The sequence below is a fragment of the Eschrichtius robustus genome, chromosome 15 (assembly GCF_028021215.1).
Source record: "Eschrichtius robustus isolate mEscRob2 chromosome 15, mEscRob2.pri, whole genome shotgun sequence".
NCBI classification, from domain to species: Eukaryota; Metazoa; Chordata; class Mammalia; order Artiodactyla; family Eschrichtiidae; genus Eschrichtius; species Eschrichtius robustus.
The window spans coordinates 84,144,522-84,168,614 of record NC_090838.1 but is presented as its reverse complement, the minus strand read 5'-3'; the positions used below and the strand labels follow the sequence as shown (position 1 = coordinate 84,168,614).

The 24,093-nt window shown below is 45.8% G+C and overlaps 1 protein-coding gene across 1 annotated transcript in view; it reads left to right on the top strand.

The window, feature by feature from the left end:
* The first annotated feature begins 11,448 nt into the window (after positions 1-11,448).
* FBLN7 (fibulin 7) overlaps positions 11,449-24,093 on the top strand; it is a 50,297-nt gene continuing 37,652 nt past the window's right edge. Inside the window, 2 exon segments of the mRNA XM_068565072.1 lie at positions 11,449-11,808; positions 11,810-11,935. Of these exon segments, the coding sequence (XP_068421173.1) occupies positions 11,449-11,808; positions 11,810-11,935 (486 nt within the window).

Sequence of the window (24,093 nt, the reverse complement as noted above, 5' to 3'; positions counted from 1 at the left end):
TGCTCTGTGACAACCTAGATGGGTGGGAGGGAGGTCCAAAAGGGAGGGGATATACGTATACATATAGCTGATTCACTTCATTGTACAGCAGAAACTAACACAACATTGTAAATCAATTATACTCCAATGAAAAAAAAAAAGAGAATGTTTCCCAACTGACTCAGAGAGAGATGTGACTACAGGACATGAGTCAGAGAGATGCGTTATGAAAAGCCCTTGAGCCACCATGGTTGGCTTTGAAGATGGAGGAAGGGGCCATGAGCCAAGGGATGGCAGGTGTCCTCAAGGAGCTGGAAAACTCAAGGAAACAGATTCTTCCTGGGGACCCCCAGAAGGAACTCAGCCCTGCTCACGCCTTGATTTTAGCTCAAGGAGACTCATATTGGACTTCTGACCTCCAGAACTGTAAGATAATAAGTTTGAATTGTTTCAGACACCAGTTTGTGATAACTTGTTACAGCAGCAATAGAAAACTGATACAGGTTCTGAGTCTCTCTGGCAGAGAAATGAGGGATGAAGGAAGCACACAGAATTTTTGGTGATCCAAAGCACAAGGGCTCATTTCCCTCTCACCTGACCTTCAAGGGAAGGGGGCACTCCTGGGAAATATGGAAGAGTTGTGGTATTCCATGAGCAACAATGGTCTCTGCCAAAATCATGTGACACCACTTTTTGGCACATGGTGGACATACATTAATACTGAATAAAAGAATCAGCAACTAAATTAAAAAAAAAAAAAAATGAAGTTACCCAAGGCATGTCCTATGCCCCTTCAGTAATAGTGGATTGACAGCTAAATTCCTACTAACATAAGCTGGTATGGTACTGAATTCGGATGTAAATAATTTTGAAAATATTTCCTTTAAATCATTTGGGAAATAATAAGAAGCTGCAGTGCAAGTTTATGTACAGGAATGCTTTTAAACACTATCCAGCAGATGGTGCCAAAGTAATGTCTCTGAAGAGGGCTAATCTCTATTTTTGGCCTCTAATTCTTGCCTTCAAAAATTTTATTCATTTACTTTTACTTACCAAATGCCAATTTAGGGATAAAATTTTGTAAAAATTTTTAACTGTACACAAAGAGTACCACCATCCTGGTTAAAAAAAAAAAAAAAAAAAAAAAAAGACTTTTCAGGTAAACTTTTCAGGTCTCCCTGGTGGCATAGTGGTTAAGAATCCGCCTGCCAGTGCAGGGGACACGGGTTCGAGCCCCGGTCCGGGAAGATCCCACATGCCGCACAGCAACTAAGCCAGTGAGCCACAACTACTGAGCCTGCGCCCTAGAGCCCGTGAGCCACAACTACTGAGTCCACAAGCCTAGAGCCCGTGCTCCGCAACAAGAGAAGCCACCGCAATGAGAAGCCCGTGCTCGGCAATGAAGAGTGGCCCCAGCTCGCCGCAACTAGAGAAAAGCCCAAGCGCAGCAACGAAGACCCCATGCAGCCAAAAATAAGTTAAAAAAAAAAAAAAACTTTTCCTTTTGGTATATTTCCAGTCTCTCTCAGAATTAGAACTTGAAAGCTCCAAGGGGCCTCTGAGCTCATTATACAGATGAGAAAATAAGGAACCAGGAAAGCTTCCTTGGCCCCAGGTCCCTCAGGCCAGAGTGGGAGCCTGTCTCCTAGATTGCTTTTCTCAACTCTGGATCCTCAGGGTCAGAGGGAGGGAGGTGCCACAGGCAGGTTGAACTGCACATCAAAACTTGAAATATACTTTCTATGATTTGGTTATCCCTTGCTACGTCATTTTATATTACTGTGTTGTCTTTCACTCTAGCCATGAAATTCTTGTCTCTACATAAAGAGTCATAATTCTGATTCTCTGGTTCTTAATTTGATAAGTGGACATTTCCTTGAGGCATAGTGGACTCCAGAGAGTTAAAGACAGTGTCTATTTTATTTTTAATGCTACTGAACATACTGATAATAAAATATTCTATTCTAAATTTTATCTTCCTTTTTGTTTTTTCAATTTCTTTTTTATTTTTATTTTTTTGGCCGTACTGCGTGGCATGCAAGATCTTTGTTCCCTGACCGGGGATCAAACCCACGCCCCTTACAGTGGAAGCGCGGAGACTTCCCCTGCACTCGACTGCCAGGGAAGTCCCCTTTCTTTTTTTAAAAAAGAAAATTAAGTGGGGAATGAACAAGCTGGCCTTTTCACTAAGAAATTGCTTTTTAAATAATGGATTTATTATTATAAAATGTATTTGTGGATTTCAAGTTCTGATAATGGAGAATTACCTTCTATTGAACCAACCTTACCCGCAGACAGCAACTCTAGATAAAATTTAAATAACAGCTACTCTGAAGACATCGGAGACAGACAGAAACAGGGAGACACTGGAAGGTACTCAACACTTGGATGATGGGAATTGTACTGGGTGCATTTCCCATTTTTATGGCTTTTACACTCAGGGCAGGCCACAGTTTGTGCCAAGTGGAGATTAAACCCAGATATAAAACCTGAATTTTACTTGAGCTGGAAGACAGAAATTAGAAGAACCACAACAGCTGGAAAGTGAAAGAATTACTGAAAGAGAGAAGCAAAGAAAGAACCGTATTCTGTGTATAAACCTCCCAAATCACTGGCTTGCCCTCAGCTACGCATGTATGCTGGTACAGACTCCATACACCCATCTAAGGCTAAAAAAATGAAACTAAGATTTCTGCTAACGTAAGAGACAAAGTTTGGCTAGAGTCCAACCCTGTAAACTGCCTGCTTAAAAACATAATGTGGGGTGACATCAGAGAAAATGGGGACTAAGGACCTCTGAAAATTTATCATAAAAACAATGGAAATCCTCATGAAAACTTTCAGAATTAACCTTTTTAGAACTCTGGAAATTGACCTGTCTTGCAGCAACCTAGGGAGCATTTATTCAAGAAAAATTCCTGAATTTCAGTAAGAACATCAAGCTTGGTGGTGTTCTAATTTGTCCTACTACCATACTCTGTTCCCCAGCTCAGCAGTAGCCTTCACAATTAAGGGTCTACATTCCCAATACTGCAGGGGGGCAGAATGGATTAAAGACCTAAGTTAAGACTGAAACCATAAAACTCCTAGAAGAGAACACAGGCAGAACACTCTTTGGCATAAATAGTAACAATATTTTTTTTGGATCAGTCTCTGAAGGCAAAAATAAACAAATGGGGCCTAATTAAACTTAAAAGCTTTTGCACAGCAAAGGAAACCATCAACAAAACGAAAAGACAACCTACTGAATGGGAGAAAATATTTGCAAATGATATGACCAATAAGGGGCTCGTATCCAGAATATATAAACAGCTCATACATCTCAATATCAAAAAAAAGAAAAAAAAAACCTGAGTAAAAAATGGGGAGAAGACCAGAACAGACACTTTTCCAAAGAAGACATGCAGATGGCCAACAGGCACATGAAAAGATGCTCAACATCACTAATCATCAGAGAAATGCAAATCAAAACCACAATGAGATATCATTGTCAGAATGATAACCTGTCAGAATGGCTATCATCAAAAATACCACAAATAAAAAATGCTGGTGAGGATGTGAAGAAAAGGGAACCCTAGTGCACTGTTGCTGGGAATGTAAATTGGTGCAGCCACTGTGGAAAATAGTACTGAGGCTCCTCAAAAAACTAAAAATAGAACTGCCATATTATCCAGCTATTCCATTCCTGGATATATATTGGAAGAAAATGAAAACAATAATTCAAAAAGATACATGCACTCCAATGTTCATAGCAGCATTATTTACAATAGCCAAGATACGGAAGCAACCTAAGTGTCCATCAACAGATGAATGGATAAAGAAGATGTGGTACATGTATACAATGGAATACTACTCAGCCATAAAAAAATGAAATTCTGCCATTTGCAACAACATGGATGGACCTAGAAGGTATTATGTTTAGTGTAATATCAAGTCAAAGAAAGAGAAATACTCTGTTATCACTCACAGGTGGAATCCAAAAAATAAAACAAATGAAAGAATATAACAAAACAAAAATGGGCTCACAGATATAGAGAACAAACAAGTGGTTATCAGTGGGGAGAGGGAAGGAGACAAGGGCAAGATAGAGGTAGGGGATTAAGAGATACAAACTCTTAATTATAAAACAAATAAGCAACAAGGATATAGTGTACACCACAGGGAAATATAGTCATTATTTTATAATAATTTAAAATGGAATATAATCTGTAAAAATAATGAATCACTATGTCGTACACCTGAAACTAATATTGTAAATCAGCTATATTTCAAACTTTTTTTTAAAGGATTTTTTTTTTTTTTTTGGTTGCGCTGGGTCTTAGTTGCAGCAGGCAGGCTCCTTAGTTGTGGCATGTGAACTCTTAGTTGCGGCATGTGTGTGGGATCTAGTTCCCTGACCAAGGATTGAACCTGGGCACCCTGCATTGGGACCGCGGAGTCTTATCCACTGCGCTGCCAGGGAAGTCCCCTATACTTCAATTTTTTAAAAAATCCAAAACCCATGAAATTTAAACAAACAATAAAGTTAACAAAGCTAAAAGTTTGTTCTTTGAAAAGATAAACAAAATCAATGAATGTCTACCTATACTAGTAAAAAAAAAAAAGAAAAGAGATCGATGGGCTTCCCTGGTGGCACAGTGGTTGGGAGTCCGCCTGCCAATGCAGGGGACACGGGTTCGAGCCCTGGTCCAGGAAGATCCCACATGCCGCAGAGCAACTAGGCCCGTGCGCCACAACTACTGAGCCTGAGCTCTAGAGCCCGCAAGTCACAACTACTGAGCCCGTGTGCCTAGAGCTCACGCTCTGGAACAAGAGAAGCCACCGCAATGAGAAGCCCATGCACTGAAACGAGGAGTAGCCCCCGCTCGCCGCAACTAGAGAAGGCCCGCACGCAGCAATGAAGACCCAATGCAGCCAAAAATAAATAAATAAAATAAATAAATTTATAAAAAAAAAAAAAGAGAGAAGAGCGAGAGAGAGCCCTGATTACCAATATCAGGAATAAAAGAGGGGCTCTCACTACATATCCAACAGATTTTTAGAAGATAATAAGGGAATAATACCAATAATTTATGCTAATAAATTTGAAAAATTAGATAAAATGGGAAAAGTCCTTGAATATCCTAATTTACCATAATTGATATAAGATGAAATTTTAAAATCAAATTTTATAACATACAGACATGCTTCTTTATCTTTTTGAGGTAATTTTAGATTTACAGAAAAGTTGCAGAATTAGTCCAGTTCCCTTACACCTTTCATCCAGCCTCCCCCTTTGTTAACATATAACCACAGAACACTTGTCAAAGCTGTGAATGAAACCTTGATACAATACCATTAACTAAAGCACAGCATTTATGCATATTTCATCAGTTTTTCCACTAATGTCCATATTCCGTTCTAGAACCCACTCCAGGATACCACACTGCGTTTACTATGTCTTCTTAGGCACCTCTTATCTGGGGCAGTTCCTTGTCTTCCAGATCTTTCATTGCCTGATAATACCAGTTAGGTATTTTGTAGTATGTCTCTCAATTTGGGTTTATCTCATTTTTTTCTCATGATTGGATTGATGCTATGCATTTTGGGCAAGAATGTCACAGAAGTGATGCGCCTTTCTCTGTGCCTCAGGTCAGAAGGTACATGATATTGATGTTGATATGCCTCATTGATCCACTGTAAATTTAAATTTTTCCCTTTCTAATATTTGTAAATATTTTGGGGGAGATACTTTGAAGCTATGCAAAACTCCTGTTTCTGCTTAAATATTTACCCACTAATTTTAGCATTCATTGGTGGATCTTACCTGCAGCAATTATTACTGTAGTGTTCTAAAGGTGACTTTTCTATTTTTTACATTTTTTCTACTTTTACTGATCATAATTTTTCTGTCAGGAAGAGTTGTTGCCCCCCCCCACCTTTTATTTATTTAATCATTTATATATTTATACATATATCATATAAATAATAAAAAAATAAAATAAAAATAAATTTATATATAAATTTATATTTATATCATTTATATCCCAATGGACTCATAGATTTGGGTTCCACTGCATGAAACAGAAATCCAGCTACCAGTGGCTTAACCAAACAGGGATTTATGTTTCTTAGCAAACAAGACATCTGGAAGTAAGAGGCCCAGGACTGGCATGTCTCAAAGAAATCATTAAGGAAGCAAGCTCCCTCTGCCTTCTCTCTTTCTTTCTTTCTTCTTCTTTTTTTTTAATTTATTTTATTGAAGTATACTTGATTTACAATGTTGTGTTAATTTCTGGTGTACAGCAAAGTGATTCAGTTTTATATATATATATTCTTTTTTTTTTTTTTTTTTGGCTGTGTTGGGTCTTCGTTGCTGTGCGCGGACTTTCTCTATTTGTGGCAAGCGGGGGCTACTCTTCGTTGTGGTGTGTGGGCTTCTCATTGCGGTGGCTTCTCTTGTTGCAGAGCACGGGCTCTAGGCGCGTGGGCTTCAGTAGTTGTGGCACGTGGGCTCAGTAGTTGTGGCTCATGGGCTTAGCTGCTCCGCGGCATGTGGGATCTTCCTGGACCAGGGATTGAACCTGTATCCCCTGCACTGGCAGGCAGATTCTTATCCACTGCACCACCAGGGAAGTCCATATATATATATTCTTTTTCATTATGGTTTATCACAGGATGTTGAATATAGTTCTCTGTGCTATACAGTAGGACCTTGTTGTTTATCCTTGTTGTTTATATATTCTCTATACAATAGTTGCATCTGCTAATGGCAAACTCCCAATCCATCCCTCCCCCACCCCACCCCCCTTGGCAACCACAAGTCTGTTCTCTATGTCTATGACTGTGTTTCTGTTTTGTAAATAAGTTCATTTACGTCATGTTTTAGATTCCACATATAAGTGATACTATATGGTATTTGTCTTTCTCCTTCTGACTTACGTCACTTAGTATGATAATCTCTAGGTCCATCCATGTTGCTGCAAATACCATTATTTTATTTTTTTATGGCTGAGTAGTATTCCATTGTATATATGTACCACATCTTCTTTATCCATTCATCTGTCGATGGACATTTAGGTTGTGTCCATGTCTTGGCTATTGAGAATACTGCTACTATGAACATATGCCTTTTCTCTTTCTAAACTTCCATCTGGTCCTCATGGTCATGGGGTGGCTGCTGCACCTCCAGGCATTGGGCCCATGCTCCAGGCAAGAGGAAGAAGGACACACACCAGTTGAGTCTGTTTCTATTTATCAAGAAAGTGGCTTTCCTGGAAGCCCCACTCACCAGACCTCACTTATATCTCATCAGTCAGAACTGGGTCACGCAGCCAAGGGAGTCTGCATTTAGGGAGTCTGAAGAGGTGGTATAGGGGTATTTTTAACTGGGTATATTACAACCTTAGACAAAAATAGTATTGTATTACTAAGGGGAAAGATTGTCAGTAACCTCTTAGTGCCTCGCCCAGAGAGGGTGTGTGCACAAGCTTGATCATGTGTATATGTCACCTCATTTCCTGTTAGAGCCACAATTCTGGGGAGAAAAAATATTTTCAACTTATTGCCAATGGTCACTCCATCAGTCAAAGGCCGAGAGATGGCTTGCTCAACTTAGTATAATTTGCAGATGATTTATTTACAGGATATGAGCAGGATGTACAAACGCCAACCAGGGGAGTGCCCTATCCCAGGGCTTCTAATGCAGGTGCTCTTCCTATCTCTGGACCCAGGAGGATGAGAGGGAGAGGGGCTGCTGGAATCCCAGGGAAAGAGAGGGATGGGGAACAGATCGCCTTGAAAGGAGCAGTGATCTTCTATCGAGGGACACAGCCAGCTTGAGTCAAGCTCAGGACCTCCCACTGAGCGCCTCCACCTGCTACACACAGCCAGAGGACAGAGCACCCAAGGGTGCTGATGCAATCCCTACAGGTTGGCATCGAGGCAGAGGGCAGGGTGGGAACGGGTGCAGAGTGCATCCGGAGGGACAAATATAGAGTCATCTGGCAAAGCCATCCTGTTTTGAACAATATTACGTATGAAATTCTAGACCCAGGAATTAATTTCAACAATTCCTTGACGGTTATTATAATCAGGCCTAATTGTATAGGTGTAATCTCAGTTTGCAGTAAAAATGTATCCCTGAAAAATTACTCCTGAAGCTAATTTTGATACATCTGCCTTAGAAGATATCAAACATTGGCCGAGGAGAACAATGAGCAAATTCTTGTGTTTAGTTTCTAATGCAGCAGAAAGCCTGCTCCTCGGGATCGGACACACCCAAGTGTAAATCCTGTTTCTCCCGATTACTAACCTGATGTTGATCTTGGGTGATCAAGCATTCTAAGCCTCAGTTTCCCAGTCTGCAAAATGGGAATAATAATAGGACCTATTTTGCTGGGTTGTGAGGGAATAAATAAGAACATTCACGAAACGCTCAACAGAGGGCCTGGCATACAGCAGGTGTTAAGGAAATGTTGGTTCCCTTCTCATGTTGTCCCCGTGTGGAGGACCATGAGTCAGTTTAGGCAACGACTCTTTAACTAAGCATCACTATACGCTAGGCACTGTGTTAGGCACTTTATAGTCATCATTTTGAAACCCCTTAATAATTCTTCAGATAAATGCTGTTTCCATACATAGTTGAGGAAACTGAGACCTGCAAAGCTTCGGAGAGTTGCAAGGTCACACTGGCAACATGTAGTGGGTAAGATCCGGCCCAGGTGTGTCTGATTTCAAGGGCTGTGTGTCCTTGGCTGCATCCATACTCTGCCCCTCCCGCAGGCACTTGGATTTCACTGTGGAACGGCATTCATGCATTTGCAGCATCTCCTCCTTTTGGCAGACGTTAACTGGCGTTTGGTCTTTAATCACGGCACAATTGAATCTGTTTTCCTACAGATTTTCATTTTATAAAATTGGAAACGGTTTTGTAGGGAGGAAAGTCTCTTCTAGCTGTCATGACATCATACAGAAGCCGACAGTCTTCAAAGTTCAACACAGGAGTGCACGATTTTGTTGGCTGGGGCTCGAGATTGAGCGTGAAAGCATCCCGTAGCCCCTCACAAAAGGGCCGTGCTCGGAGCTGGCACCTGATAAATATTTGTGTAAAGAGTAAATTGGACTAAGTCACTGCACTCCTGCCAGACCATCCTCCCCCTGATCCTACCCCGTTATCCTGGGTCAGGCTCACACGCTGGGCTTTGTTCCTGGGCCCCTTTGCAGGTGCTTAGTGGGGGTCGATTACACTTAGAATCACAGATACAGGTGAGTGAAGGAGACAAAGAGGGAGAAGCAGCTCAGAATGAGATGACAGACAAGATTCAGCCACAGAGAAGCCCGAGAAACCCGGAAGAGAAAAAGCGACGTGTCAGTCACTGTGAGGGTCCCAGGAAACCGCTCTGGAATGGTTGATTTAGACTGGGTGCTGCTTCTGATCGGGTCTTAAACAGATTTCTACAGCATAACTTCCTCGCCCATTTTGTATTTCCACTTTACACAGGGAATGTGAGTGTATCAGAGAGACAGCACTGAGCCCAGGAGATGGCAACTGATTCCGCCAAAAGGCTTTAACAATATTTTCTTTAGACATCTAGACCCCCTTCATCCCCTGACATTCCAGAATAGTCTCTTGAAAACGAAATATAGAGGAACAGAAGAAACAATATCGAGGTAGGCCCATCTTATTAAGTCAAAGGTTAGTTTTCGGAGCCCTGAATAGAGGGCACTTGGCTTATTCTCATGGTCTGTCTGCTCTTCGCAGCCTTGGCAAGTCTGGCTGTGGAGGGTGTGCCTTGATGACCACAGGTCAAGGGCAGTTGAGGACAGAGAGAGAAGGGACAGTACTGCTGGGGCAGTGGGACCTTAGAAGGTTAATTCAGAGCAGATGCCAGAGCACTAGACAGAAGTCAGCCATAGGACAAGGGAAACAAATGGAAATTGGTAATAGGAAAAAAAAAATCTGTGTTGAAACTTAGAAATGCTTGAAAAGTAAAAGAAGAAGAAGAAGAAGAAGGGAAGAAGAAGAAAACAAACAAACAAACAAAAAAACAGGAAAAACTCTGTTCCTGTAAATAAAATTCCTGAAATCCTATGATTGCATTATTTAAGTAAAATGTGGGAGAAGGTAGCCTGTGCTGGAACCAGCCCTGCTCTGGAGACCTTTGGGTTTGCAAACCATGGGCAAGTCACTCAGCCATTCCCAGCTTCACTTTCTTCACTGGTGAAATCAGGAGTGCCTTCCAGCTTTATGAATCCATTCAGAGGGCTCAAGAGGAGAACAGGTCTTGTGCACATATGTCTGGTTCCAGCGCACAGCTGGAACACGGCTGAGAAGCCTTGGCTTTGGGGGCTGCCATGTAAACACAAGGTAGGATAAAATACAAAATAAACACAGCCACGGTGACCAGAAGGAATCCTTCCTTGGGGGTAGGGGTGGGGAGAGTGCAGACAGAGAGGGGGACGCTGGGCTTTGGCACAGACAGCAAAGGCAGAAAACCTCTATTTCCACAGGCCGCCCGGGCTCAGGTCACTGCTGCCCAGCGCCCTCCACCTGGACAGGGAAAAGCAATCTTCCGCCCAGGTCTCTCTCAAGCCATCTCCCCAGGAATGCAGATAAGAGTACCAGACCTGCTCTCCTTCCTCTGGCAGGAAGGTGGAGGGGGCAACCCAGCAGGATTTCCTGGGTAACTCCTGCCCAGGTGGCCAGGCCGCACCAGGCGCCACGCTTTCCAGGGGACCCCAACTTTCCTTTCCAAAGGAAAACAGTTCCTGCTCTGAGGCTGCAGCCTTCTGAGCTCTGTGCCTTGAGCTCTGAGTGGGCTCTGCTAAGTGAAATTCGGAAAAGGAAAAATAGATTTGAGGCTTGGCCAGACTTGGTGTGCAACATGACATCTGCAGTGTTGCCTTCTGAAAACATTCTTCCAGTAAGAACTTAAATAATGTTTTCCAGGAGCTTGGGGCTGAGGCCATCTGGTTCCTCCCTCAGCCCCTGGATGCAACGACTGAGACTGCTCATGTCTGCCCTTCCCAGCGGCATTTCCCACCCGACCTCAGCAAAGCATCCAGTGTTCCCATAACCCGGCCTCCAGACCAAACTGAGTTTCTCCTTCCGTTTGGGGAGTGGAGGACAGCAAATGAGGAGGGCTGTCGATTCTGAGTCACCGTGCGTGTGTGTTCTTGTACCCTGAGAGCATTGTTGAAAAAGACACTAGTCTACTCGGGTGGAGAACTGGGTCTAAGTTCATGAAGCCCATCTCCTGGCCATTCTAGTCCTGTCTTCCGAAGGCCGCGGAGGAAGATGTCCTCACGTGAGCTCTGAAGTTGGACGCACCTGGGTTTGAAGCTCCACTTTCGGCTGGGTGATGTCCGCCTCAGTGTCTCCAGCCGGGAAAGGGGCGGGTCAGCAGCGGCCCGGCGCGGGGTGGGCTCCCGGGCTCCCGCACGCACGTGCGCGCCGCCTCGGCCGCCTCCCCCGCGAGGGCGCTGAGGATGCCCGCGCTCGTCCTCGGCGTCGCGCCCGGCCTCCTCGGGGAGCCGCGCGGGTTGGGCGCGCTCCCAGGCGCATTCCTAGCCGGGCAGCCCCTCCTCCTCGGCCTTGGCCAAGGGGCTGGCGCCTCCCCGCCTCGCAGCGATTGTCTCGTGCGCGCGGCTGCGGACGCTCCTGGCCGCTGCGGCTGCAGGTCGGCGCGCGGCGCACCTGGACCCGGGACTGCGCCTCCCGAGCGCGGCGGGCCCGGCTGCGCTCCGGGGCTCCCGCCTCCCTCCCTGCCCGAGCCGCTCGGGGCCGCGCGGAGCCCCGCTCCCCGCAGGGGCGGCTGCGGCATCGGCTTGGGACAACCTCGGCAGGGAAGGCAGACAAAGTTATTTCCCCTTCCCAAGCAGAAAGGTTCCGATTGGCAAGATGGTGCCCAACTGTCCCCGCGCGCTCTTCCTCCTGCTGCTTTTCCTCGCCTGCCCCGAACCGCGGGCTTCCCAGGTCAGTGTCCCTCCCGCCGCTCCGCTGTCCCGCTTGCAGGGGAGGCCACGCCAAGGCCGGAGGACCTGGGCTCGCCACATTCCACCGGAATGCTCGGCCTGGGGGCTTGGAGCGAGGCTGGAGCTGGGGTTCAGTTTTCAGAGAGAAGCGTGAGATCCCCCCCATCTGTCATCGGATGCATCGCGGGCCGGGCGTCTGGGAGAACCCGGGCTGGTCTAGCCGAGCAGTTTGTGCGAAAGCCTCGGTCCGCTGGGGGGAGGGAGAGAGAGGGCTCCGCGTGAGAACCGAGCGTTGCAGAAAGATTGCCCTGGGATTTATGAGACACTGGTCTTCCTCAGGTCTCCAGAAGAGCTCCCTGCTCACCCAGTTAGGGGTAGAGGTTGTCCCCTCCCCTCCAACTTCCAACATTTAAATTTCTAACTGAAATATCATTCTTACCACCACCAACTTTTAAATTTATTTATTTATTTTATTTTTGGCTGCGTTGGGTCTTCGTTGCTGCGCACGGGCTTTCTCTAGTTGTGGCGAGCGGGGGCTACTCTTCGTTGCGGTGCGCGGGCTTCTCATTGCGGTGGCTTCTCTTGTTGTGGAGCACCGGCTCTAGGCGCACGGGCTTCAGTAGATGCGGCGGTGGGCTCAGTAGTTGTGGCTCACGGGCTCTAGAGCGCAGGCTCAGTAAGTTGTGGCGCACGGGCTTAGTTGCTCCCGCGGCATGTGGGATCGTCCCGGACCAGGGCTCGAACGCGTGTCCCCTGCATTGGCAGGCGGATTCTTAATCACTGCGCCAGCAGGGAAGCCCCACCACCAACTTTTAAAGGCTCAGAACTTTCTTAGCAGTTCGCCGCGTTTCCCAGGCAGAGACAGGTGGGAGGTTTCTGAAGCAGCCTCACCTGAGCCTAGGGGATCTTAGATTTGGGACTGCATTTCTTTCCCACACTTGCAGGCAGCTTGCCGTTTAATTTTTCTCTCCCTGACGTTTGTGTCTGTTGGAGTCCCACTGGACTTATGTGCTTGACCAGATTCACTTTTACATTAAGCAGTAAAAACTCATGGTTAAAATTAAGATAAGAATGCAGATAAAAATGCATCTTCCAAAGGTGAGACTGGAATTGCTCAATTCAGAGCCAGCTATCACCAGACTGGCTCTGGAAATTGGAGACCCCTCCCTCTGTGACGGCGTGTCCCGTGGGCTGTGGGGCAGCTACCCCAAGAATACCGTCCATAACAATAATAGTAATGGCAGACGGAAAGAAAGCTCGCTGAGTGATGAGTGCTGGATTCTTTGCTAAGCATCTTCCAGGCTCTTTATCCTCAGAGCAGCGCTGTGAGTCGGGAACTATTGTCATCCCCATTTTGCAGATGAGGGAGCTGAGACCCAGGGAGATTCTGACTTACTCAAGTTCACATGACCAGGAAGGAGTGGAGTAAATTTAATCTCTCTCCTTGGTCTCTAAGCCTTTTCCCTTCCCTGCAGACTCTCAACCCATGGACTGAATACCTGACAGGCACATCCGTGGCCACCTAGAAGCCCTTGGGGCGCAGGAAGGGGTTCCAGGCAGGGAGAACTCAGTTCAGACCAAACACGGGCCCGTGTGAGTGCAGAATGCGGTGAGTTGCCACTGCAGGAAGTCACTCAGCCACCAGGCAGCAGAAGCCTAGTCTAGGGCCACAATCAACCCACCCAACAGAACAGTGGGGTGTCCCACCCACTTTGCAGATTACGTAACAGAACCTGAGGCCCAGAGCTCAAAGCCAGAAGCACAGGTAGGTGCATCCCTAAGCCGTAAAAGTTCTAGTGAAACTGTCCTTCACCCAAAGTCCTATGTAGTCGGGGGAATCTCACCCCTAATCCTTGTCTGACTTTTCAGCACATCTGTCCTGGGTCACTTTGCAAGATTTCTGTGACCTGCTGTTGGAGAGCCAGTGGTCCTGGGGAAGGAGGGGAGATTGAGCAATGTGGGGATCCCGTAAGTGGGGGCCCTTTCCCAACACTACTGCCCACTCTGTGGCCTTCCCCCAGGAAGAGAAACAGCCTTGCTGGGGAGACAAGAAAGGGAGAACATTTAACACACCCCACGCCTCACCCTCTTCCCCCACAATGGCTCTCGGCCTCCTCGTTGCCTGTGGGGAGGGGGGGCTATGGCATTTCAGAACGTTTCCCCTTCTCCAAAACCTCTCCTTGTGATCACATGTCACAGGGTTCCAGATTCCACCATTAGAGATTCATTCTTTTGGTTGTCCACTCCCAGTTGATACATTGCTTTTTACAGTTTAATGGGAAAGAAATGTTTTTGGTGTACATTTCCGTGATTTTAACCATAGAACTATGTTCTATATGTGGTACTCACCACCACAGTCAGGAGACAGAACAGTTCCACCACCCCAAAATGACATCATCATGCCCTATGTAGTCACACCCTCTGGCCACCCCAGCCCCTGGCCACACTGATCCGTTCTTCATCATTATAGTTTTTTCATCTTCACAATGTCATATAAATGGAAGCAAAAAGTACATGGACTTTTGACTCTGACTTCTTTAACTTAGCATAAAGCATTTAAGATTCTTCCATGTTGTTCTGGGGATGCACAGTTCCTTCCTATTGCTGGGTAGTATTCCATTATGTGGACATATCACAGCTTTTTTTAAATCAATTCAGCCATTGAACTGAATGACACCCATGGTATCAGTTCCAGTTTTTGGTGATTATGACTAGAGCTGCCATAAACATTCCCATACAGCTTTTGTGTGAATGTAAACACTCATTTCTCTTGGGTAAATATCTAGGAGTGGGATTGCTGGGTTATATGGTAAGTGTATCTTTAACTTTGTAAGAAGCAGCCAAACTGTATTCCATATCAGTTGTTATCATTTTGCATTCCCACCAGCAATACATAAAAGACCCAGTTGCCCTGCATCCTCACCAGCACTTAATATTATCAGGTTTGTTTGTTTGTTTCTAAGTCACTCTAATAGATATAGAATGGTATCTCATTGTGCTTTTAATTTCCATTTCTCTAATAACTGATAATATTGACATCTTTTCACGTGCTTATTTGCCATTTGAATAGTTTACTGGGTGAAGTGTCTGTTCAGGCCCTCTGCCCATTTTCCAAATGGGTGGTTTGTTTTCTTATTGTTAAGTTTTGAGTATTCTTTATACAGTCTAAATAGAAATCCTTTATCAGATGTGTGAATTGCCAATATTTTCTCCCTATCTGCAGCTTGTCTTTTTTTTTTAATTAATTAATTTATTTATTTATGGCTGTGTTGAGTCTTCGTTTCTGTGCGAGGGCTTTCTCTAGTTGTGGCAAGCGGGGGCCACTCTTCATTGCGGTGTGCGGGCCTCTCACTATCGCGGCCTCTCTTGTTGTGGAGCACAGGCTCCAGACGCGCAGGCTCAGTGATTGTGGCTCACGGGCCTAGTTGCTCCGCGGCATGTGGGATCCTCCCAGACCAGGGCTCGAACCCGCGTCCCCTGCACTGGCAGGCAGATTCTCAACCACTGCGCCACCAGGAAAGCCCTGCAGCTTGTCTTTTAAAAATTTTTTTAAATTTTATATTGGAGTATAGTTGATTTACAATGTTGTGTTAGTTTCAGGTGTACAGCAAAGTGAGTTAGTTATACATATTCATATATCTATTCTTTTTCAGATTCTTTTCCCATATAGGTTATTACAGAGTATTGAGTATAGTTCCCTGTGCTATACAGTAGATCCTTGTTGATTATCTATTTTATATATAGTAGTGTGTATATGTTAATCCCAAACTTGTAATTTATTCCTCTCCCCACCCCACCTTTCCCCTTTGGTAACCATAAATTTGTTTTCTAAGCCTGTGAGTCTATTTCTGTTTTGTAAATAAGTTCATTTGTATCATTTTTTTTTTAGATTCCACGTAAGTGATGTCATATGATATATGTCTTTCTCTGTCTGACTTACTTCACTCCATATGATAATCTCCAGGTCCATCCATGTTGCTGCAAATGGCATTATTTCATTCACTGCCGCTTGTCTAAACAGTGTCTTTCCCAGAGCAAAGATTTAAAATTTTGATGAAGTCCAATTGATCGATTTTTTATTTTTATCGATCGTGGTTTTGGTGTCAAGTCTAAGAACTCTTTGACCCCAGATCATGAAAATTTTCTTGTATGTTTTCTTCTAAAATGTTTGTAGTTTTGCATTTTTACATTTTGATCTGTAATTTATTTTGAGTTAATTTTTGTGTAAAGTGTGAGGTTTATGTTGAGATAAATACTTTGCATGTAGATTTCCAGTTGTTCCAACAGCAGTTGTTGAAAAGACTGTTGAATTGCCATTGAATTGTCTTAGCAACTTTGTCAAAAATCAGTGCATCATATGGGTTTATTTCTGCCAGTAACACACTATCTTGATTACTGTAATTTTATTTATTTGGCTGCATTGGGTCTTCGTTGCGCACGGGCTTTCTCTAGTTGGGGCGAGCTGGCGTCTACTCTTTGTTGCCGTGCACGGGCTTCTCATTGCGGTGGCCTCTCGTTGCGGAGCACGAGCTCTAGGCACATGGACTTCAGTAGTTGTGGTGCGCAGGCTCAGTAGTTGTGGTTTGCGGGCTCTAGAGCGCAGACTCAGCAGTTGTGGCACACGGGCTTAGTTGCTCCAGAGGCATGTGGGATCTTCCCAGACCAGGGATCGAACCCCTGTCCCCTGCATTGGCAGGCGGATTCTTAACCACTACACCACCAGGGAAGTCCCGTTACTGTAATTTTATATAAGACTTAAAATTGGATAGATTTTAAGACTTTATTATTCTTTTTCAAAATTGTTGCAGTTATTATAGCTTGTATTTCCATTAAGATTTTAGAATCGGCTTGTCTCTATCTACAAAATTCCACTGGAATTTTGATTGGAACTGCCTAAACCTATTGATCGATTAGGGGTGAATTGGCATCTTAACAATATTGAGTCTTCCAGTCTGTGAAAACAATATGTCTTTCCATTTATTTAGATCTTCCTTGATTTCTCTCATCAGCATTTTTTAGTTACCAACATAAACATGTTTTGTTAGATTTATATCTAAGTATTTCATTTTTGGAGCTATTTTAAGTGGTATTAGGTTTTAAATTTTTTCATTTCCAATGCTATAGTCCTTGTATATGGAAATTCAGTGGGCTTTTCTGTGTTGACATGGTGTCCTGTGACTTTGTGGAACTCACTTATTAGTTATAGGGCATTTTTTTGTGTGTAGATTCCCTCAGACTTTTTTACATAAACAATCATGTTATCTGTGAATAGGGGCAATTTTATTTCTTCCTTTCTAATCCATGCGCCATTTATTTATTTATTTAGCCTTATTACACGTATTTAAACTTCCAGTACTGTGCTGAGTAAGAGAGTGGACATTCTTGCCTTGTTCTAGAACTTGGGAAGAATGCATTCAGTTTTTTAATATTAAGTGGGATGCTAGGCTGTGGGTTTTTGCAGATGCCATTTGTCAGGTTAAGGTTCTCTTCTAGCCATAGTTTGATAGAGTATTCATTATGAATGGATGTTGAATTTTATCACATGCTTTTTCTGCTTCCATTGATATGATCCTGTGGTTTTTCTTCAGTCTGTTATTAAATTGGATGACTTTGACTGAATTTCTAAATTTATTTTTAATTTTTTTAAATTGAAGTACAGTTGATTTACAATGCTGTGTGATTGATTTTCTAATTTTGAAACCAGCCTTGCATTCCCAGATAAACCCTAATTGATTATGGCATCGTATACATCGTCTATATTTCTGGATTCTACTTGCTAATATTTTGTGAGAATTCTTGTTATCTTGTTCATGAGGGATATTGGTGTATAGCAGGGGTCAGCAAACTATGGTCCATGAGCCACATCTAGTACACTGCTGGTCAAATCTGTCCACACTGATTACTTACACGTCATCCATACCTGCTTTTTGCACTGCAATTGCGGAGGTGAGCAGTTGCAACAGAGACCCTATGGGCTGCAAAGTTGAAAAATTTGACTCTCTGGCCCTCTTTCTACAGACACAGTTTGCTATCCCTCATCTATGGATTTCTTCTACTGTCTTTACCTGGTTTTGTTACCAGGGTAATGCTAGCTTCCTAAAATGAGTTGTGAGCTGTCCCCTTCTCTTCTGTTTTCTGGAAGAAACTGTGTAGAGGTGGTGTCAGTTCCTCGTATAATGTTTTGGTAGAATTGACCAATGAAACCATGTGGGCTTGGAGATTTCTTTTCTGGAAGGTTTTTAACTCTGAATTCAATTTCTCTGACAGATACAGCACTACTTAGGGTAGCCTTTTTCCTTTGGGTGACTTTTGGTAGCTCGTGGCTTTCAAGAAATTGTTCCACAGTCCTCACTCTCTCTTGAGGCAACTGTTTTTAAATGCCCTGGAAATTACTCCCCATTTCTAAACAATTGATCTCCTGTAACGACAGATGAGTACTTTGTTCCATTGTTCGCTGCAGAGCCAAGTAGTCTACTATGATTAATTTCCTTTCTTGTGTAACTCTTTGGTTTTCCTCAAGATTTTTCTCTTTTGCCTGGTTCGTCCTCTACATAAGCACAGTTGTTTCCAATAATCTCTTCCCTAGTCCATATTCTGTCGGGCTGCTTTCCCCCTGGATTCCAGTTCTGCTGACCTTCTCCGGGCTCATGGCCCTGTGGCTACCCAGGGACTTTGGCCTGAGCTGGAGTTTATGTTTTCTAGATCATATGTCTTCCTCTTTCTTGGCTTATTCCCTTGTTTTTTTGAACACATTCTCAGGAAAATGATGTTTTAATCCGCGATCCTTAGGCCTTCCCAAATCACTTTCCTATTGTGGATGTTACCATTTTTCTACCCTGAAACTTGAAAGCAGCCAACGGTAGCACCATTATCCCCACGCTGGGGAGTCTGATGTGCCTGAGGGAGCGGCAGCTGAATCCTCATGTTGGGAGCAAAGCCAGAGGAAGGAGCGAGAGGGGGGATAATGCCCCCATCCAGTGTCCCCCACTGACTGAGTCGGGAGGGAAGGAGGTGGGGAGGGTTTGAGACCTATTCCCTGGTCTGAGAACAAATGAGATGAAGAAGGGTGGAAATATGAAAACCCAAGTATGTTCCTTCCCGGTGTAGTATGGTCAGCTTATCAATGTCAATTCTACTGCCAGTTGCGTTGGATTGGCTGGACTCCAGGTTGAGATGGATTGATGTTTACTTCAGAACTCAGCACAAAAGGCCACCATGCTTGATTAAAGGTATCTGCCGTGCTCGCAGCACCAGGAGTATTTGCTACCCTGCAGCAGGGTTTTATACACCAGCGCCTGTATTATAAGAATACACGGGGGTGAGCGGAAGCTACGGGGACATGTGAATCATCCATATTGAAAATGGGGCATTTCATAAAACAAGTATTTGGTGACTGCCATGGCCCAGGCCGGGAACAAAACAGACAAGGACCCTGCATTCGGTTTTGAAAGGGCTGCTCTAGACCTGGAGTTGGCCGATCAGGGTGGCAGTTTGAGCTGGGCTCAGCTGGATTCTTCTGCTCACTGGCTCCAGGCTCCGCTGTTCGGGTCTGGGCTCCTCTTCATCTGTGGACGGCTGCCAGGTTAGCTGGGGCTGGTTGGTCCAGGGTGGCTCTGCTCCATGCAACCTCTCATCCTCCAGCAGGCTAGCCTGGGTTTTTCACATGGTAGAAAGTGGTCAAGGGCCAGGGCTAGCAGAATGCCCAAGACTTCTTGAGACGCGGTTCTAAAATGAAGCTGGGATTTTGGCTTCCTCCAAGTGTGGTGAGGCCAACAGATCAGGAGATACTGCCGGAAAAGATCGTGTGTTACTTACAGTTCTCTCGAGGAGGGAGCATGTCATACCAAGTTGGGCTACAGAGAGAACAGCAGGCAGAGAGAGAGGGAGAGAAACTTCTGGAAAGCCTTTACTGGGGGTTTTGAGGGAAGAAATGGGTGAGACAGGTTAAGGGGACTAACCGGGTTAAGACTGGCTAGTTGGAATAATTGTAGCAGGATGGCGGTATAGGGCTGCCCCTAGTTGTCTGATGCTGAAGCCCAGGTTTGTTGGCGGGGACTGGACAGGTGTTAGTGTCTCACAAGCTTCGGAGCCAGATAAGCAGGCGGATGGGCTCTGGTTCTGTTGGTTTGCTACCAAAGGTGTGCTGGGCACGGGCAGGAAGGGTGTTGTGTTGTTTGCTGCCTCTAGGAATTTGCTGGCCCTGCCACAGAAGGGCAGTCTGTGCCAAGTCAGCGTGGCCCCAGATGTCAAAACATCACATACAGAAACTAGACAATGTGGTTAATCCAGAGCCAGCCTTGGAACTGGTATATCGCTTCCAGTGCATTCTGTTGGCCAAAGCAAGTCACAAGACCCGCCCATATCCGGAGATGGGAAAACAGACCTCCCTCTGGATGGGAAGACTGGCAGAGCCTCCTTGCAGATGGTGTGGGTGTGGGGAGGAAGAGATTGCCATTCTGCAAACCTTCATCAGTAGTGATCCAGGGCTTTACTCCCCCCAGAGACGGTGTTCAGATGAATGGGTGGGGTCAGGGTGAGGATGGGTGACCCAGAGGCTGTCCTGGCATCTTCCACTTTCTCCAGCAGCCTCCACCTTCCCCTGGCACCTTCAGGAGGGGGACTCTTTCCAAGTCCTGTCAAGGACGGCCCTGATTACAGAGAAGAGTGGAGACCCCTTTGCTCCGTGGGGCAGTTTCTGGCCCCCGGGGGCGTTGGGCAGCAAGTGCTGAGGGTGTGAACCGGATGTGAACAGCTGGGGAAGAAGGCAGTGCCCTGGGTTCTCGGGTTGGCCTGGAGTCTTTCAGGCAGGAACCGATGCCCTCCCAGGCCTGCTCCCCCTGGAGGATCCTGTCTGACCCTGGACTTGATTCCAGGCAGACCAAGCCAGATGCCTGCGGAGCTGCTCACCCCACCATCTGGGCACGGGCCCTTCCTCCATGCACCCACCTCGACCTGCCTCCCAGCCAGCTGCCCCAGGAGGAGTGTCCATCCCCTGACTGTTGACAGAGGCCCGACGGTGCCCCTGATCTATAGGGGCAATGGTGGGCTGCCATGCTTCTACCAACTTTCCCAAGGCTTGTGCAGCCCTGGGGCCCTGGGGACAATGGGGCAGACTCCCTGAGTGGGTAGAACTTTCTGTGTCCTTTCAAACCCTCCGCCTGAGTCTTCCCTGCTTCTCTGGAGTTGCCTGGAACCTAAAATAAGGATGTCACAGACATCTTCATTTAAGAAAACAATAGGCACCTACAATTTGACAGGACCCAAACCTACCCATTTCAGTAAGTAAATCTATATCTCGAGGAAGTAACCATCGATTTTCCCTGTATGCGGGAAAACGTGTGTCCCTCTGGCAGTCTGGGCGCCAGACTCTCCAGAGGGAAGCAGCTTAAATGGGAAGCAAAGCCCAGGGAGCTCATCTTGGGGCTGGGTTTCCAGGTAAGACTGAGACGTGACATCATTCACATCAAAGACTGGAGGGGTGGGGGTGGGATGGCAACTCCAGGGACTCAGGAGACCCTAGGCTGCCCCCTGACCTCACTGCTGTCATCTGGTTGGCTCCTGACTCAGACATTTCTCTTTATGCCGGGGATTAGGTTACCTCTAGACCCTCAACAGAAGTGGCGCACTGCCAGCTCAGGAGATGCCCTTCCCTCTGCTCTCCTAGCCTGGATTTCCCATCTCTGCAGGAGGGGTTGGGGGCAGAGTGTGATCGGTCACTGGGTGCACGGCCCAGGGAGCCGAGAGAATCAGATGACTCTTGGCTGATTTGAAGAAAGGGAAAGCGCCACGGGTGTCTGTAGGCTAAAAAAAGACAAAAAGAAAAGCTTCTTCCAGAGAAGCATCAGACACCATCAGTCATTTACACTGTGGTGTGAAAAACATACAAACTTGTCAGTATCACCTCCCAGCGCCTTCTCTGATTGCGTAATTCAAGATTTTACCTTCCCAGAAGGAACCTAACCAGTAAGGTAATGTGCTCATTCTACAACTATGTCCTGAGAGCCTTTCCTGCCGGGTGATCTTCTGGGTCTGGCAAGGCAGCAGGGCCCGAGGCAGTGTAGCCAGTGGATAAGACCCTGAGCGCCTGATGTGTGTTCTGGCTCCCATGCTTCCCGGCTGAGTGACCTGGGGCAAGTTCCTGCCTCTTGTGAGTCAGCCTCCTCCTCTGAGATGCCTGTCTCATGGGGTTGTCGGAAGGAGAAAATGAGTGACATTCAAAGAACAGGTCCAACATGAGGGCTCAGTACGTGTTAGGGGAGAGAACGATGAGCTGGACACAGACCCTGTTGTCACGTGGCTCACCAAGCAGGCAGAGAAAAACAAGACAAACCTGAAAGTATCTGGAGGCAGACCGTGGAAATGGGGTCTTGTGTTGGAGGGTGGCCAGGAGGCTGCTCTATACTCAGTAGGCAGGTAAGGGCTCTTTGAGAAGGGGGCTTCTAAGGGAAAATGGAAAGACAGGAGCCTGGCTTTCAAGGACCAGGGGCAGAATCTGGGCAGAGGAAACAGCCAGTGCAAAGGCCCTGAGGTAGAAGTAAGCTTGCTGAGGTGTGTGGAGAAACACAGAGGAGGTCTGAATGTTGGGACACAGAAGGTGCCTGATCTGGACACAGTTGGAGGTGGCAGGGCTTGATCACATACGGCTCTGTAAGCAGAATAATGGCCTCTGCCCAAAGATATCTATGTTCTTATTCCAGAAACCTGAGAATCTTACCCTGATTTTAGCCCAGTGAGTCCCATGTCGGGGTTCTGACCTCTGTCTTTTGGGAAGCTTAGATTGCAGGAGGGCCCAGGAGGATGCAGGGAGAGCAGGTGGGACGCAGGTGCAGGTACAGGGCAGGATAGTTTCTGTCGCACCGTTGCCTGCTCACGGAGAAACGCTTGGGATTTTTCGCTAGCGAAGGTAGGAAGATCAGAAAGCGCACCACGTATGTCATTCAGCCTTAACAACCATCCAGGTGAGTCACTTTAAGAATAAGGACTCTAAGGCTCCACCTCTCACGCATGGCCACGCCCACCGCACTCACCTCATCAGTCCCCTTCATTCTGCCCACGCTGCCCGCCAGGACCAGGCCCCCCAGCGCCCTCCGCCTCCTTGGCGTCAGCCCCAGGAGACCCGGTCAGATCCAGATGTCCACTTTCACAAGTCGCAGAAATCTTGGGTCATGTGTGAATGTGCACACACGTGGGCTGAGGTTCCCCAAAGGGTCCGTGCGTGTGTGTTGGGGGGGACGGTGGGGGGACTGAGAGGGTCGGCTAGCAAACTGGGGCCTCTGAGCCCCTCGTCCTGGTTCCCTCGGGCTGAAGAGAGAAGAAGAACGTACTTTCCCAGTGGGTGGACTGGGCACAATGTGACTGGTAAGGTAGCCTTGCCATTGACCAACCGGACGCCCTGAGCCTCAGTTTCTCTAGCTGTGAAATGGGGATAACCATGCCTGCCTAGGGGGGCTGCAAGGAGGACTAAATGAGATAATGATGGCTCCGTTTCTTACGTCAGTGCCTGGCAAGAAGTAGGATGCTTAGTGAATATTTGTGGAATAATGAATAAATGAATGAATTATGGAACCATTCTGTTGTACATGTGAAACTAACAGAATGTTGTATGTCAATTATACCACAATAAAAAATGTAATATAAAAAAGAAGAAAAATCAAACAAAAAATGAATAAGTGAGGAGAAGGTGCAATATACTAAGTTTCTTTTTCCTCTTCTTTTCCTCTTTATTTTCTCAACTTCCTCTCTCCTTCTCTACTCATATTGGGTCAAGTCCCAAAAGGAAGTAAGCAAAACATGCCCCATTTCTGCAGCCAGGAAGTCCTCAAGTTATGGAGAGAGGTGAGGGGAAGGCCCAGTACCAGGGGGCTCCACAGGGGATAGTGGCTGGTTTTATATGTGTGTGTGTGTGTGTGTGTGTGTGTGTGTGTGTGTGTGTATCTATGTGTATATGTGTATGTGGTATGTATATGTGTATTGTGTATGTGGTATGTGTGTGTATATGTGTATTGTGTATGTGTGTGTGTATGGTGTATATGTATGTGTGTATGTGTGTGTATGTTTATGTGGTATGTGTATATGTGTATTGTGTATGTGTGTGTATGGTGTATATGTATGTGTGTATGTGTGTGTATGTTTATGTGGTATGTGTATATGTGTATTGTG